At 42.8% G+C, this 13,110-nt stretch overlaps 1 protein-coding gene across 10 annotated transcripts in view; it reads left to right on the top strand.

Moving 5' to 3' along the window:
- Positions 1 to 13,110, top strand: part of nfic (nuclear factor I/C) — a 450,718-nt gene that overhangs the window by 360,363 nt on the left and 77,245 nt on the right. For all 10 annotated transcript variants that reach the window (XM_069928654.1, XM_069928657.1, XM_069928660.1 and 7 more), the window contains one exon: positions 11,879 to 12,053. In XM_069928654.1, the coding sequence (XP_069784755.1) occupies positions 11,879 to 12,053 (175 nt within the window). The remainder of the gene's footprint in view (positions 1 to 11,878; positions 12,054 to 13,110) is intronic.

The raw sequence follows: 13,110 nt of genomic DNA, 5'->3' as shown, positions 1-13,110 counted from the left end.
TGAACTGAAAAAGGAATCTTTTGTGGTGTCTAAAAGAGAAAGGGGGCCTGAGCTAAATCATTATTTGGCTTTGTTGAGCACCTTGGCTCTGTCAGCCTCTATAGTGTGGATCTTCCAGTGGCCACCATTTAAATTTCACATCCCACTCTCTTGCTGTCATGTCTGTCCATGGTCTCATGTGCTGCCATACTAAGACCTTGCTCAAATTGGAGGAACAGCATATCTTCCATCTGGGCACTCTCTAACTGGATGGCATTAACATTGACCTGTTTGCTTTAACGCCCCCCACCCTTCAATCCCTTGTTTCCTTTCCTCTTGTTCTCTCTCTCTCCCCCCCCCCCACAACTGTTTCCCTTCGCAGAGCTAAAATCAATTCTCACCTTTCCTCTTTTTATATCTAATTAACCCCTTTTGTCTGTTGGTCTGGACACCTCCCCCCTCCCATTCTTCCCCCTTTTTCTCCCCAGTATTCAGGTGCCTGTCCACGTTTTGCTTATACCTTGAAGAAGGGCTCAGGCCTAAAACATCAGTCATTTATCTTGATCTTCTAAGGTCCTGCTGAGTTCCTCCGACATTTAATGTATGTTTTTCATTACTGTGGCCTGCAGAGGGTGATTGTCAAGCCACAAAGAATGCAAATGTAACTTTTTTTCCCACTTCAAGATCAATAATGATCTTCCCCTCCCCCCACCCAACCCGAATAGTGGACGATGGATTTAATTTCTGGTGAGCCTTTCTACCCCAACCCCCTTCAACTGGCTGAGCATCCCCCTATTGGGCCAGGCTTGGAGCTGAGTGATCTCTGCTTATTCTGTTTCCCAGTTGCCGTTGAATGCAGGAAATCAGCGGGCTATCTGTCTCTGGCTGTTTTCCTGCTCCGTGATTTAACACAAAGCTCATCAATAAAACCAGACTCCTCGCTTCTCCTGGAAATGTGTGCAAAGAGTGCACTCCTACTGACATTGTTTAAAAGTGAATGCAGAGATTCTGATTTAATTGTCGGTGCATCTGTGGGAGGGAAGAAAAGGTGTCCAGCGGCAACCACGGGAAAGAACAAGATTCATGCCAAGATTCATGGCTGAACAGCATTACTGATTTTTAATCCATTTTCTACACCTGGACAGTTGGTGGCCAGCAGTTGGAAATGAATGCACCTGGTGCCATTAGAATTTTTGCACTCTGAAAGACGAATTCTGCTCTCTTAACAATGTCTCTGACATTGTATTCTTTCTTCTTTGGCTTGGCTTCGCGGACGAAGATTTATGGAGGGGGTAAAAAGTCCACGTCAGCTGCAGGCTCGTTTGTGGCTGACAAGTCCGATGTGGGACAGGCAGACACGATTGCAGCGGTTGCAAGGGAAAATTGGTTGGTTGGGGTTGGGTGTTGGGTTTTTCCTCCTTTGCCTTTTGTCAGTGAGGTGGGCTCTGCGGTCTTCTTCAAAGGAGGTTGCTGCCCGCCAAACTGTGGGGCAGCAAAACATTGTATTATACCTCCCCTAAATACTCCATCTTCAATAAAAACACAGACTGCTAACAGACCTGGCTGTCGTCACCCATTGTAACCTAGTCATCCTAGGTCCAATCTCAGCTGTCGTCTCCTATGGGTCTAACCTCTCCCCTCAAGAGCCTGGTCTGTTAGAAGTCTGTCAACTTTAACAGCCGAGGTGGATACATTCTTGAGAGGGTGACAGGGACAGGGGTTGTCGAGGGAGTGCAGAGTAAATCAGATGAGCAGGTTTGAGGGACAGACTCCTGCTCATTTATAACCTTCACCAGGGTCTCAGAAATAGAGTTAAAAACTCACAGAATTGTTGAAAGAACTGAGCCGGTCCATAGGAGTTAACAATATATACCCAAGTTTAGGGGCTGAGCCCTTCAATGTTCCTCCAGCATTTCTGTAGTTTTACTGCAATCACAGTGTCTGCAGACTTTCATTTTCAATGCCTGACAATGAAAGCGAACCTTCTTTTGTTAGCCCGCCTATGTAGCTGTGTGGTACTCCTACCCTCTTACCCCGGGGGGGGGGAGAGTAGCAAACCCCAGAGGACGTCTGTACAAAATGAAGGGAGGGAAGTTTAGAGGAGACATCAGGGGTGCGTTTGTTTATACAGAGAGTTGTCGGTACCTGGAATGCTTTGGCAAGGGTGGTGGTTGAGGCTGAAACATTAGGGGCATTTAAGAGACTCTTAGGCAGGCACAAGGATGAAAGGAAAATAGAGCGTTATGAGGTAGGAAGGGTTTTGTTTTTTTTATAGGTTGGCACAACATTGAAGGCCGAAAGATCTGTACTGTGCTGTATCACCTGTGTCACTGTTGACTGGGGACTCATCTAGAGAAGGATCCAAAGTCTCAGCTGATTGTCCAGTGCTGTGGTGAAGGAGTGCTGTACTGTCAACAGTATCTGTCTGGAGCATTTAACCAAGGCAATGTCTCAGCTACTCTAAAATGTTTTGTAGCACCTTTTCAAAGGAGAGAAAATGGATTCTCTCATACATCCTAACCAATTATTATACCAGCAACATCATTGGAACTGAAATATTTACTGTGTGCCTTTGCCAGTTTGTTGAAGCAGCTGTTTCATTGCAATATGAGCTGCCTTCAAAGGCACAGGCTAAGGTCCTTGTGAGATTCCGAAAGTTGGTATGATCCGGAATTTTTAATTTTACAAAGAGGATCTTATGTAAACACGCATTTTAAAATGAACTTATCTATAGCTTTTTCTGTGATGGAAAAAAAATCCTGAAACATGCAGAGTTGATTGGGAAAGATTGCACTAATCACAGTGTGTTGGCAACATTGTAAACATGGAAACAGATCCCATCTGTGTTATTTTTAATTGCAAACTGATCCAAAAGAATTTTATAATTTTACCTGAAACATGAACTAGAAGAAATGCCCTTGAAGATTTTTGCTTTTTGTAATTATGGTTTGGTGACGGGTTCAGTCATTTTTCGGTTCTTGAGAGGAATTAAAGCTCCCCGTATTATTAATGGATTAGTAAAGGCACAAGTGGAAAAAGTTGGCAAGTCTAAGTTGTGTTTTAGAGTTTCTCACCCACTTCTGGCCACGACCGCCAATGACTCACACACTTTAAGTTTCTTCCCGCATTCAGTGGCCTTCCTCAGTCAGCAGTTCTGTTGACTCTGAGCTGGAGATGGTGTGAAATAGCTGCCTTCGGCTGACATTGTTGGTGTCCTGTAGTCAAGGTCTCCCCACCTCATTGAGACCAAATGCAGATCCACTGATTCACCTGTGCTCTGGACATCCAAGCTGGGACCATAGTTCCCACTCAGACATGCCCTCGTCAACTGCCAGGGTGAGGCTGAGGCCAAGCATAAACTTGAGGAACAACACATCCACCTATTACATGTGACCTCTTACCCTGTACTGCTCCCCATTCCCCTCCCCCTTCCTCCCTCCTCTCCTACTCCCCCACCTTGTTATTCACATTCTTGACAAAGCAGGGCCGAAACATTGATAACCCTTTACATCCCATGGCTGCTGTGTGACCTGCTGAGTTTCTCCAGCACTTGTGTGCTGTCCTGCTGGACAGCCTTAAACCCAAAGGTATGAGATTAATTGTTCCAATTTTAGGTAACCCCACCACTCATCTGGCTCCACTGTCTCCATCTCTTCTTTACCTACTCCTGTACTCACTCACCATCCTGTTCCAGTGGTCTCTCCCTCTATCGTCTCTCTATCTCTCCCACCTTCTTTCTACCACTACTTAACCCCACGCCAGCTTCATTTCCCCTCTGATATACTTGATATCACCCCTTCCTAGTTTACTGTCGATAAAGGGTCCTCTAATACCTCGCATTGAAACTCCTGCACCTGTACAACTTAATCGTCTTCAACCCTCTGTGCTCAATTGGCCGAAAGTAACGGATCAGCAAACTGAGCCGAACAGACTGGCAAGATTGTAGAGAACAGAACAAAACTTTCCTTCGTTCACCCAGACCACTCTGCGGAAGGGACAAGAAATTCTCAGCACCATTCTTCCAGTCCCACTCAGTTACAGCATTCAGGGTAGGTGCAATTAGTGCCCAATTTTAACCAGGTGCTTTTGATCCACTTTCTTGAATCACTGCTGTAAGAAAAGTTAAATGTGTGTTTTGAATGTGTACAGAAGGAAATATTGTTTGGAGAGGATAGTGGGGTTAAACTCCAGTAACTTTCCAAAGTTGCCGCTTTATTTAATTGGCCTTTGCAGAAAAAAAAGCCTTATTTTTATATTATAATTAAAGATTTTCTGCAATTTCACATACTTCACCTTTGATGTATATGTTATACTTTGCAAAAGAAATATTTAATTTAGGATCCAGTCTTTTGCACTGTCAGATGAAAATCCAACTCGAATCTGGTTTAAGCAAGGAGCACTGTGTTGAAATCTAGAGGTTTAAACCAAACTGTCCTCTAGTGCTCCTGCTCTGTCCTCCCCTCTCAGTGAATCAAGAGGATTTGCAGCTTTGGAATAAATCCAGTTCTGTGCTTTTCCACATGGTGAGCTGTTCACCCACTGTGGTCAGAAATCCTCAATTTCAAAAGATATTTGATGTGTGAAAAAGTGTTCAAGTCTGACCAGTAGTAACATAGAGATGTCTTCATGCAGTAAAGCCCTGGAAATATTCTGGGGCTCTTTTTACCTGGACGTATTATGTAAAGTGGTGTATCTGAACCAAGAGTGGAAAATCGTTGAGATTAGGATCAAAGAACAAACAAACCTTTCAGACTTAGTTCCTGCTATAAGACTTTTGGGAGATATTTTATCTCAGGTCACTTCGGATAGGAAAACCCAGAATAGTCTTTGCACCCTTTTAATCAAACACGAAAGTCTGCAGATACTGTGATTGTAGAAATGCTGGAGCAACTCAACTGGTTTCCCAGCGTCCATAGGAGGTAAAGATATATTGCCGATGTTTTGGGCCTGAGCCCTTCTTCGAGGTACAAGTGAAAAAGCAGGCAACGTCTGAATAAAAGAAATAACTGGGGGAGGTGTGCAGACCAACAAAGGAGATAATTGGATATGGAAAAGAGCCCTGGAGAAAGAAAGGGTGAGAACCGATAGGGGAGGGGGTGTTGGCTCTGTAAATACAGAGACAGGGGGTGGGGGGAGGGACTGAGCCACAGGAAAAGTTAAATGGCCAGGGGGAAACCAGAGAAGTCGGTGTTAATGCCACCCATTTGGAGGGTGCCCAAATGGAATATAAGGTGTGGCTTCTTCAATTTCCAGTTCCATCCTTGCCCCCTGTCTCATTGAATTGACTGAGGCCTCACCGCATAGTTGAGTCAGCACTGCTGGTTGTTACGAATAGGTTCCACGCGATTGTAGTCTCATCTTGTGGATGCTTTTTTTCTCATGCCTAGAGGAAAGCTCAAAACATCAGTTATATATATTTGCCTCCTATGGACGCTGCAAGACAGACTGAGTTCCTCCATCATTTCTGTGTTTTTACTCATCTTGTGAATGATTCTTGAAGCAGAATTTTGTTTATTGCTTTTCTGACTTTCCTTAGAAAAATAATTGCCACTTTGATCTGCACATTGCTTGAAATCTGTCATCAAGGTCATCACCTTTAATACAAATCAAGATCATCCATTAACATTTAGGATTCAAGGAGGAATTAATGGGACAAGTCGTGTAAAACATGCACCTTCAGCGCCTATATTACTTTTTTCTCAAAAATAACAGTTCACTTATGACACTGCAAAGTTCTGGGGATACAAAGGGGCTGGAACCTAGAAGCTGGAAGCAGGGTTCTGAAGCAGGACCGTCCCAATATATCGACTGTCCACCCCTCTCTAGACAGACCTACTCAGTTCCTCCAGCAGTTGCTTTGTCCTTTGCTTTATACCACATTACTATGTTGTAATTAGTGTTTTAAATAGCTCAGAAGTTCATCTTCAAAGTGTATCCTGTCATGACTGATCGTGAGTGTTAATTACATCAGTTCCCATTTTCACTTAAACTGCACCTAATGATTATTGTAAAACCCCTGTTCTTTGGAATTCAAGCAACCGGCAGCCTCAAGCAACTGGCATTAAAAAAAATTTTGCGGAAACAAAAGAGGTAAAAAGTACAGAAGTCTAAAATTGGCGCGCCTTGCTGTTAGTTCACCAATCCATGCAACATGCAACCTCAAGCAACTGGAAAATTAACATCCGGCATCTACCGATCCCCATAGGTGCCAGATATCAGACGTTTTACTGGCAGATGTCCTCACTAGCTCGTGGGTTCCTCTGACAATTGTTACAAACCCTCATTTTGTGGAGAACTGAGAAAGTGAAGGTGACATTAGTACTTTTGAATCATCAGTAAATGAATTCGTGGATAAAAAATGCCCTGCCAAGGTTCTTTTACCAACCAGTGACAAGGACTTCTTTAGGCTTCCACTTCTGTCCCTGTACTTTAATGTTTCTCTAATTTAGTTAGCACTCCAATCCTTTATTACAATATAAGAGCAGGGATGTAATGTTAAGCCTTTATAAGTCAACGGTGAGACCTCACTTGGAATATTGTGAGCAGTTTTGGGCTCCTCAATTAAGTGAGGATGTGGTGACATTGGAGAGGGTTCAGAGGAGGTTCACAAGAATGAGGAGCATTTGACAGCCCTTGCCTGTACTCGTTAGAATTTTGGAGAATAAAGGGGGCTCTCATTGAAACATTTCAAATGTTGAAAGTCAGGGACAGTATAAATGTAGAAAGGTTATTTCCCATGATGGGAGAGTCTAGGACAAGAGGACACAACTTCAGGATTGAAGGGTGTCCACTTAGAACAGAGATGTAGAGAAATTTCTTCACCCAGGGGGTGGTAAATCTATGGAATTTGTGCTACAGGCAGTTGTGGAGGCCAGGTAACTGGGTGTATTTAAGGCAGGGTGTATTTTAGCTAGGGCATGAAAGGTTATGGGGAAAAGACCTGGCAATGAGGCTGTGTGGGAAAATGGATTAAATGGCAAGGCAGACTCAATGGGCTGAATGGCCTATTTCTCCTTTGTCTTATAATGGACTTTATAAAGAGAACCTGGAGATCACAGCAGATCAGTAGCTGTAGCACTAACAGGAGGCCTCCCTGGAGAAGGTGGACATCCCCCCCCACCCACTTCCTACTTTTGTCTCAATAAAGGGTACCGACCCAAAATGTTGACTGACCATTTCTCTCCATGGATGCTGCCTGACCCGTTCAGTCCCTCAAGCCTCGGCAGTTATTGTTTTCCTTTTGTACATATGATTGATTTGATACACAGCACTTCCCGTGCATATTTAGAAGTTGCTATTTTTTTCATTTTATTGCCTTTTTCCTGATCTGGACCTTTTTGCATTCTGATGTTAACACTGATTTTATGGCCTGAAGCAGAATGTAGTGATATGTTAACAGTAACCTATGAACTCTGCAAAATTAGTGAGTTGTATTGCAATGTAAATGTGGACTGAATCAAAACAAATTTTCAAATGAAAATGTAGACCAAATAGATTTTACCATGTCATATATTACTGAATTTAGCACAGAGATTGCTTGCATGGAAATTATTCATATCGTTTAATTAAATTGTTTTGGTGTATCCTTGAACTGAAATGGGGTTTAGTTTCCCAGTGCATATCAGATTTCAATCAGAGCAAAGGGACAATCTGGTTTCTCCACCAGGCTTTCATTGATTGAGGGCACAGATGAAGTGAAAGCCATTGAAAAGATCTTGAACTGTGTCCAGAGGAGATTAGGGGAAATAAAAATGGATTGGACCAGAAATGGATCAGTGTAGAAGTAGACCAGTGTAGAAGAGGATTGGACCAGAAGTGGATTGAACCATAAGTGGTTCAGACCAGAATTGGATCATTGTAAAAGTGGATTAGACCAGGAATGGATTGGTGTAGAAGTGGATCTGACCAGGTTAGTCGGTTTAGAAGTGGATTGGACCAGAATTGGATCGATCGCACTTCACTGAGTCCCATTAGAATCGGCTAGCCCACATCTCATTCCCTGGACAGGTGATAAATTCCATTTATCCATGCAGATTCCCACTTCAAAGACACTGTATGTGTACCGTGTCCAATAGCAACCTATTCATAAGGCAAGTGGGTTATCTGCCAGTTACACCACAATGGTAGAATATCTGCACAGTACATATTTGAACTCTCTCGTCTCTAATTTGGTTATTTATTCAGTTGTGGGAGATGTACTTTCCTGCATATCCCTGAATTTCTGGGTAACCACAGACTCAAAAGTTCGGAAAATATTATTGAGGACTTTTTTTTCCTCAGAGGGGATAAAATAGGAATGACGTCTTATTCATTATTCATTAAACATGGTGGTAAAGTTCTGATACAACTGGATGCAGTGGTGTCAGTGACTTGCTGGACCATGTTATCATCCTTTGAGCAGGTTACTGAGCAAAGAAACTCACGAGGTAACACAGACAGTACCTCCAGGCTGCAATGCTGCTCACCTACTGTCCACTGGGCCTGCTGAGCAAGAGCTCAGCGCCACGTGGGTTTGGAGTGAGAAGGGACGTGGCCTCTGCCTCTCATCTGAGCTCCCCAGACCTTCCCTCTGAACAAGTGTGAACGTACAAGAGAGTGGATCAGATCAGTAGCTGTGCGTGAACTCAGTTACGCAGCCATCCTAGAAATGGGATCGAGCACGCTTCCATCTACAAAGCCCATTGAAACCCTACAGTGTACGTCACAGCACAAAAAGTGATATAATATTTTACATTTATGTGACATGTTTGACACAGACGAACTTTTTGGAGCATCTGGGTAAATAGGGAGGACTTGAAGCCAAACTAAAACTGGAATAGCTAAGGAGCAAGTAAAGGTATAATCAAAGAGATAAATTCTAAATTGTCTCAAACAGAATCAGTATTTATTGTCATGAACACATCATGAAATTGATTGTTTTGCAGCAGCGTTACAGGGGCAAAATGACATTTAAAAAAAAAGATAATTAATGCAAAAGATGCGAATGTGAAGTAGTGTCTGTGGTTCATTGTCCATTCAGAAATCTGATGGAGATGGGGAATGGGTGATTGTTTTCAGGCTCCTGCAGCTGCTTCCTGATGGTAGCAGGGTGAAGAGGGCATCCCCAGGTGGTGAGAGACCTTGAGGATAGAGGCTGCTTTCTTGAGACACCCCCCTCTTTTGAGGTCTTAATGGAGTGAAGTCTGACGCTCATGATGGCGCTGGCCAAGTTCACAACTGTCTCCTGTGCATTGGCACCTCCAGTGATGCAACCCGTCAGAATGCTCTCTGCACAACACCTGTAGAAGTTTGCAAGAGTTAGAATAGCATTGAACATATGCTGGATTCGCAGGAATGTATCAAAAAGAGCAAAGTGTGAATTCATTCAGGTAAAATATAGAATGTAAGACATACCACTGTGCGACACAGGAACAAACCCCTCAACCCATGGTATCTGTGCTGGACATGATGCCCAAGTTAAACTAAACCTCTTCTTCCTGCACCTTAATCTCTGTCCCTCCATTCTCTGCATATTCATGTACCTTTTGAGAAGCTTCTTAAACACTAGCATTGTACATAGGAACATAGGAAGTAGGAACAGGAGCAGGCCAAAAATGGCCCATCGAGCCTGCTCCGCCATTCAATACGATCATGGCTGATCTAATTTATGACCTAACTCCACCTACCTGCCTTCTCCCCATATCCCCTAATTCCTCTATCATGTAAAAGTTTATCTAACCGAATTTTAAATATGTTTAATGAGGCAGCCTCAACCACTTCCCTGGTTAGAGAATTCCAAACATTCACTACTCTCTGGGAAAAACTATTTTTCCTCATCTCTGTCCTAAATCTACTCCCCCGAATCTTGAGACTGTGTCCTCTCATTTTAGTTTCCCCGGTCAGCTCAAAAAACCTTCCTACATCTATCCTATCCATACCCTTTAACCCATACCACTCTCTGTGTAAAAATACTTGCACTGTGCATCTCAGTTAAACTTTAAAATCTCTTCAGTAAGGAGCAAAAAACAAAATGTACGACAGAAAATGAGCAGCATTTGACTGAGATAAATTCTGAAATTTGTCAACAATTCTGACATGCCCACAAAAACTGGTGTGTTGATTGAAATTCCAACTTGTTCAGTAATAATCTTTGGTACCAGGACTAATTATGATTTGGTGATATTTAGTTCTCTCTTGAAGCTCTCTGCAATAGCCTATCAACACTCTCATGTGGTAAAGCATTAGAGGGGGGTGCTATACAAGCTGAAAACATTTTGTAAAAATCCTGGATTTTGTGGTTAAACACTGTTGTTAAACGCTGTTGTTGTTTACTGTTCTGCCATTGCAGACCCATACCAACCCCTCGGGGAGAATGTTGCTAATTAACAGAAAAGGGATTCTGCCTGTACATTGGTTAATTTTGGTGGAAAAGTTAAGAGGTCATGGTGAAACCCCCAAATTGGAAGCTGCAGATTTCATTCAGAAGAATCAGGTTTATTGTCATGAACTTGTGTCACAAAATTTGTTGTTTTGCAGCGGCAGTATTGTGCATTACATGTGCAAAACTGGCCTAATTTACAGTTCCGTAAATATGAAGGTGGCATAGTGTCCATAGGTTCATTATCCATTCAGAAATCTGATGGCAGACAAGAAGAAGCTGTTTTTGTAATGTTGGGTGTTGGGTGTGCATCTTCAGGCTCATGTACCTCCTTCCAGTGTGAAGAGGGCATAGCCTGGATGGTGAGGGTCCTTGAGGACAGAGGCTGCTTTCTTGAGACCACCGCCTCTTGTCGATGTCTTTATTCGAGTGATGCCCATGATGGCACTACCCTCTGAAGCCTTTTCTTGTCCTAGAATTTATAAATAATTGCCTACCAATGGTGCAATCAGAGAACCATTGAATTGTTTTGAAAACCTGTCGAAGTGCAGGATCTGTCCCTACCCACCCAGTCTCCCCATCAAACAATGCTCTCAGAAATAGTACATGGCCCTCAGATTGCAAAAATGTGGATAAATAGTGAACGATTTAATGCAATGGCCTTGGCAAACCATCTCACCACAATTTGTTTGTTACTGTTCTGACCTAAGATGTCAGTGGTCTGCTAACCATAGAAGGAGGCTGGAGTACTCTCTGGCCATGAGACATAATTTTATAGTTCCCAAGGACAAAAAACTTAAAGCAAAGTGGATTTTGAAATGATTCCTTTAATTTCCATAACCGTTCACTTAAGATATCTCAACTTCCACCTCACCTAATGCATATATTCTCATCTTAATTTCACACTCCACCAAATGAGCACCTCAAGCGAATGCAGAGAAGTTTGGTTTACTCTGAATTCAAATTGAACTGCTCCAATATTAGTCGTCTCTTAAAGCAAATATAAATTTGCCACACCTGAGTTTATTTTCAGTCTGGGTGGCTTTTGATTTGGACTAACCCCAATCATCTGCCTTAGTTTAAGGTAGGTTTGCAATAGGAAGCTCATGTTGCCGTTGCACCCACTTGGGGAAATTTGGCTGTTGGTGGCAGCTGCACATTTCATGTGTCCAATACAGACCATGTCTTTACTCCGGTGAGTGCAGCCTCCCATTGCCTGAAGAAAGTAATAATTTTGGTGCACCTGTGCACATATCTGTACTGATCTAATGACAATAAACTCTCATCGACATGTGGATTCATCCCTTCAGCATTTTAGCTCAGAAAAAGACTTCCAAAAGTTTGAAAATGTAACCTTCAGCGAGCGGCAGAACTGTAACAATTTTAAAATGATCTAAATTAGGTTGGATTGCCCCCGTAGACATCAGTCTTGAGAACCCTGCCCGCCTCACAGCGAGGTAGACCCTGCGCAGGTTAAGGATCCACGTTAAATTTTAGGAATCTCATCAATTACAATCGTTAAGTCTGGTGTTTTCTTTTCAGCTGAATGGCAGTGGTCAAGTGGTAAGCAAAGTCCCAAGCCACTACATCTCTACATCGATGCTGGCGCCCCCACCCCCACCATCCATGGCCAGATCAGTGACGTTGGCAATGCCTCCTGACACCAAAACAACCACAGCGACTACAGAGGGTGGAGCCACATCACCAACATCGCCCAGTAAGCATTTTATCTCTTAACTAGAGACGGAGAAGGGTTTTGGATTCTCTTGCAGCATTTAAAGAGCAACAAAAAGTTGATTTGGAAAGGTTTTCAATTTACTCACACAACCCCTGCGTGCCTGCTGTATCTTGGTTCTGCATTTTGCAACATTTTTATATTCCTCTTTTAAATCGATCAGAGAGATTGATTATATCTCTGGAATGAAAATGTATCCATTATTCTTACACCAAAAAAAAATGCCCAGCAGATTAATTATTTCTCAACTGCAATTTATATCCCTGTAATTGATGAATCTCATTTCATTTTTTATTTAATGACACTTGCGGCCCTTGAAACCCGTACAGCACAATGACACCCAATTAATTGACCAACTCTATATGTTGTTGGAGGGTGGGAGGAAACTGGAGCCCCCAGGGGAAACCCATGCAGGTCACGGGGGCAAACTCCTTACAGGCAGAAAACAGATCTGGGCCCGGTCACTGGCGCTCCATTAGCGTTGCACTGACTGTGTTCTCCGACATACCTGTTTGCCTGCAGCAGGTAAAAATTTTGGTGCATCTGTACAAATCTATACTGATGTAATGACAATAAACTCTCATCGACATGTGGAATGAACCCTCCAGCATTTTAGCTCAGAACAATCCTTTCAAAAATCTGAATATGTGATCTTCAGTAAGAAGTATCAATTGAAGAAGCTCTGAGCATTTTCTTTTCCAGTTTGTAGAGTCACAAAGCACAAAGCAGCCCCTACAGACCACCAGACCCTTGACGATATATCTGTCCCATCTATACGAGGCCCATTTATCAGCAGTATGACAGTACCTTTCTAGTCTGCCTTCACGCGTGTCTGTCTAAATGTCAAATGCATTTGCTTCCACCACTTCCTCTGGCAATCACTCTATGTTTAGAAAAGCTTACCCCTCAGATCTACTTTAAAACCCTTTGCTCTCACCTTAATGTTTGGCTTGGGATCCACAGAGTTCCATTATTATTGGTCAATAATTAGTCGTAGTAATTGAATGTTAAGTTTGTTGGTTTTGATTTCTCATGGGGT

This window comes from Narcine bancroftii, chromosome 3 (genome assembly GCF_036971445.1).
Source record: "Narcine bancroftii isolate sNarBan1 chromosome 3, sNarBan1.hap1, whole genome shotgun sequence".
Taxonomy (NCBI): Eukaryota; Metazoa; Chordata; class Chondrichthyes; order Torpediniformes; family Narcinidae; genus Narcine; species Narcine bancroftii.
This window is presented reverse-complemented; position numbering and strand designations above follow the sequence as displayed.